Source organism: Cardiocondyla obscurior, linkage group LG20 (assembly GCF_019399895.1).
Source record: "Cardiocondyla obscurior isolate alpha-2009 linkage group LG20, Cobs3.1, whole genome shotgun sequence".
Classification (NCBI taxonomy): domain Eukaryota; kingdom Metazoa; phylum Arthropoda; class Insecta; order Hymenoptera; family Formicidae; genus Cardiocondyla; species Cardiocondyla obscurior.
Window position 1 is genome coordinate 155,103 of NC_091883.1, and position 2,885 is coordinate 157,987.

At 34.5% G+C, this 2,885-nt stretch overlaps 1 protein-coding gene across 1 annotated transcript; it reads right to left on the minus strand.

Moving 5' to 3' along the window:
* Nucleotides 1-553: 553 nt before the first annotated feature.
* Nucleotides 554-2,674, minus strand: LOC139110452 (uncharacterized). The gene has a single exon (XM_070670260.1). The coding sequence runs from the start codon at nt 2,672-2,674 to the stop codon at nt 554-556; it is 2,121 nt and encodes a 706-aa protein (XP_070526361.1).
* Between the last annotated feature and the right edge of the window lie 211 nt (nt 2,675-2,885).

Below are 2,885 nucleotides of genomic sequence, written 5' to 3' on the forward strand. Positions count from 1 at the left end.
ACAATCCTGCGAATGGTTTTTCCTCGTAGTCCATTATTATTCAAATATTCCTGCGCCGATCGTCCTTAGTGTTAATGTGTCTGTAAATAAAAATATTTTTACATTTTTATATACATATTTCAGGTAAGGCGTTAAACGTAAGGTTTATATATACGTAACATACCTTAATTTATAATCTATAAATAATTTTGTATTTCTTGTTCTTCATCTTCTTCTGATTCGGCATGGTCGTCATTCCATAAGTCTCGCTGGGTTGCTCGGCCGATCGCTGGTCTCCGCTGGTCTCCGCTGATGGTTACGCTGCCGATGTCTGTGCCGCTCTTTCGCCGTTTTGAAAGTGATTTGCATCTGGCGCTGAAACTCTGAACGTTGTGGTCTCTCGAAATGTAGATTGCGGTACGTTGCATCTGAAAAGTTACAATTTAAATGGTAAGTTTCCAGCTTCTAAATATAATATTTATAACGCACTTAAACAAAACGTTAAAGTTTTTTGTTGAATATTAAACCTCCTACTAATAAGTCGGGAAAACTTACCATCAAGTCGAGAAGACAACTACGTTGATTCACTGTGAATTATTACAGCGACAATAAATGTTGTTGGTGATCGATCGTTTTCCTCAGTATCGCTATCGTCCATGGATGTACGACTCCAAAAGGGCATCCTATAACACTTTGCTCGAATGTCGTTTAAAGAAACGTTAAATGTTTGATTACTTAAGTTAGTACATTTATAGAATTGAAAGACCGAGGATTTTAAACCGACATCATAAAAATCTTCAACATCTAAATATTGTTGGACAGTTAATTTATAAGAATTATTGCGCATCGAAATGTCCTTAATTATGCAGATTGAGTCATCATATAAAATGCAACATTTGTTCCGTGTATCTATTCCTAGCGATATGTTATTAAAATTAATCCGACGATATCGAAGACAATTGGTATCATTATTATGCATTAAATATGTGTGAATAGACAAAGATTTATTATTTATGTTACTCATATTGGTTCCGTGTTTTTGAATCTCTACCATTCTATTGTAGAATTGTTGCAACGGTAAGCCCGGTTTTCGACAGAATTTTTTAAAAATAGACATATTATTTTCATAAGGAAATGCAGAAAATGAATCTACATTTCCAAAACGTCTAACATCATCGGTGATGTGGAGAAGACCGTGAACATTATACGTAATAAAAGTGAGACCATAGAGATTAGCACTACGAAGAACAAATTTTTGCAACGCAAGCTCTGCGAAAGTGAGATGTTGGGCCGATGGTGATTTTAAAACCAGAGCTCTGAATGCAGCGTGCAAAAATAAAAAGTGCTTGTACAACTCTTCATGTAACAAACCGTACAGAACGACTGGCCCAGTGTACAATAAAAATTGTCGAAATTCAGTGGCTTTAAATTTAGAAAAGTTAGAAAGAGACCTAGGACGTCTAACAAAATCTAAGGGACAATATTTTGCGAGTACATTTAGTCTTGCATTAATAATGGATAAAGTTCTCCCTGACAACTTAGATATCCGTGAATAATTTCCACACACCCATGCAGATAAAAACTTTTTTACTACACCTAAACATACCAAATGCATATATTCAAATGGAACTTGTGTAACCATTCTTATCGGAAGCAACGATAATGGGCTTTCACCTTCTTTATGATGATCATCATCTACACGCGTGAGATATTCTTCGTCCGTTCGAAGAGAATGATTGATTCCATTAAAAATACTACGACCTTCAACATATGTACCGGAAACTTTACATTTAGAACATGGTTTACTCGACATATGACCACGATGATTTAAAATAAAAGCACGAGCAGGTGCATCAGCTATAAAACATCTCAAACGAATTTCCACTTTTTTATTACGAAAAGTTATTCCTCCATTGGATATAATTGTTCTGATATCCCTAACAAATTTTTCAAAAAACATTTTAGCATTACCTGGTTTTTGAGCACCTTTATAAATCCCTAAAACTATTGGTTTTATGTGCTGTAAATTTACAATTCTGGCTTGGATAGGCCAGATATGAATTGTACTCGTTTTGTCTAAATTACAACCATCTGTATTGAAATCTAATTCTAAATGTGAAACCGTTTCTATTGAATAATTTAAAAGACTTTCAATGAGTTTACTTTCTATATCAAAATGTAGATATTCTCCTGGTTCTACAAAAGAAATTATGGCACGATTTCTTGGGGTACCAAGAAGTGTTCTAACATCTTTTGGTAAGCTAGATAAGCAAGAATGAGTTCTTAGAAGAGCCAAAATGTTATTACCTTGAACGTGAGTTATATTGTTATCTATGAAACAAGACGCTAAGCGTTCACTGAAAGGAACTTCATTCGAACATTCAAAAAATAATGAGAAGTCATCATTTCTCTCAGAAACATGACTTGATGAAGAATCAGATGTATTACAATCTTCTACCTCAACGTCATTCCGGATCTCAGGAATATCTAATGAAATATTTAATGTTGATGGATCAAAACTATTGTTAGTTCCGGTGTGTGTAACATTAACGCAATTATTAACGACACTAATATTGTTACAATTATTTTGTGTACGCAAATTTCTTCTAATTTCTGCCATAACTCTACTTCTCTGCCTAACAGATAATCGATGTACCACTTTCCGCGAAATTGACGTTTTAATATTTCTATTCATATTGATGTGCTTGTTATAGACTATTAATAAATAATGTTATAATCTGATCTCACAGATACTGAAAATCAACTCGACAAATTTCGTATAGTACTTGCTGCGAATGGTTACAGGACTTCTTTGTTAACCTTGCCTTGGCGACGGTTGAACTCAGAAAGACCGAAACGGGCGCCAAAACTTGCGTAAGTAGCACTGAAAAAGTGCAGACTAGTAC